At 61.9% G+C, this 1,010-nt stretch overlaps 1 protein-coding gene across 1 annotated transcript in view; it reads right to left on the reverse strand.

The window, feature by feature from the left end:
• Positions 1–230: 230 nt before the first annotated feature.
• AAAS (achalasia, adrenocortical insufficiency, alacrimia) overlaps positions 231–1,010 on the reverse strand; it is a gene marked incomplete at its 5' end in the record, with an annotated part of 6,967 nt that continues 6,187 nt past the window's right edge. Inside the window, 2 exons of the mRNA XM_010284163.1 lie at positions 231–371; positions 601–685. Coding sequence (XP_010282465.1) covers positions 231–371; positions 601–685 — 226 coding nt within the window. The remainder of the gene's footprint in view (positions 372–600; positions 686–1,010) is intronic.

Genomic DNA, 1,010 nt, shown 5'->3' on the forward strand with positions numbered 1-1,010 from the left:
GAAACTTCACCCCCCCAGGGCAAGGACAGCGAGGCACAGAGAAGGCGAGCGGCAACGGGGAGGAAGAACCAGTTTTAATCTCTACAGCACCAGCCCTGCGAGCTGTGAGAGCCTGAGGAGGTATTAAAGGCACCTGAGGCCATGCCGTGTGTCCCAGGAGGAAGAGGATGGAGGCTGTGGAGGGAGCGTCCCAGCTCTTCGGGAAGACGCCGTTGAGGACGCGGGTGTTGTCACAGCTCCGAGAAGAGGGGCTGTTCCCGCACGCTGGCGCTGGTCATGACCGTGACGGGGCTGCGGCCGGGGCTGACGCAGGGGACGTGGGCGCTCACGAAGAAGAAGGGGATGTGGCTGATCTTCCCCGTGGACCAGCACTGGAGGGGGAAGAAGGACGCAAGGAGGCAGATGAGCACGGGACGCGGCAGGGGATGACAGCCCTCCGCCCCATGAGCCCAGCAAGGACACCTTCCCCACCCTCTCCTCTCTCTGGGGACACTGGGGGGAGGTTTTTCTACCCCCCTTGCTCAGCCCCTGAGTTGATCTCCTGAGGGATGGTGATGGGGAGCCCCGAGAACAGCTGCCGAAACTGGGGACCACGCTCACCACGGTCAGGAGGGCGCCTTTCTTGAAGCAGGGGTGGAAGGCGATGAGCTGGGGCTGCGCGCCGCGCTCGCCTCGCAGGAAACCGCTGAGGTGGGGGGGAAAGGAAAAGCCACGGTTACAGCGTGATTTTGGGGCAGCACGCAGTCACAACGCAGCGCTTTATAGTTTGCAGTTAAGCAGAGACATTTGGGCCCTGCCAGGATACACCGGGCAAGGACAACCCGAAGCAAAGGGTTTTGAGGTGGATTATGGACAATGTGGCCAAAACACAACTGATTCTGGGGTAAAACGGTGATGCTGCCCGGAGCGGGAGCACAGGGCGGTGACGTCTGTCCGCTCTGAGGTGGGTTTGGTACGCCCCAGGGGATTGCTGGTATGAAACCAACCCGAAACCCGCCGCTACGCACCAC

This window comes from Phaethon lepturus, unplaced genomic scaffold, assembly GCF_000687285.1.
Source record: "Phaethon lepturus isolate BGI_N335 unplaced genomic scaffold, ASM68728v1 scaffold24923, whole genome shotgun sequence".
NCBI classification, from domain to species: domain Eukaryota; kingdom Metazoa; phylum Chordata; class Aves; order Phaethontiformes; family Phaethontidae; genus Phaethon; species Phaethon lepturus.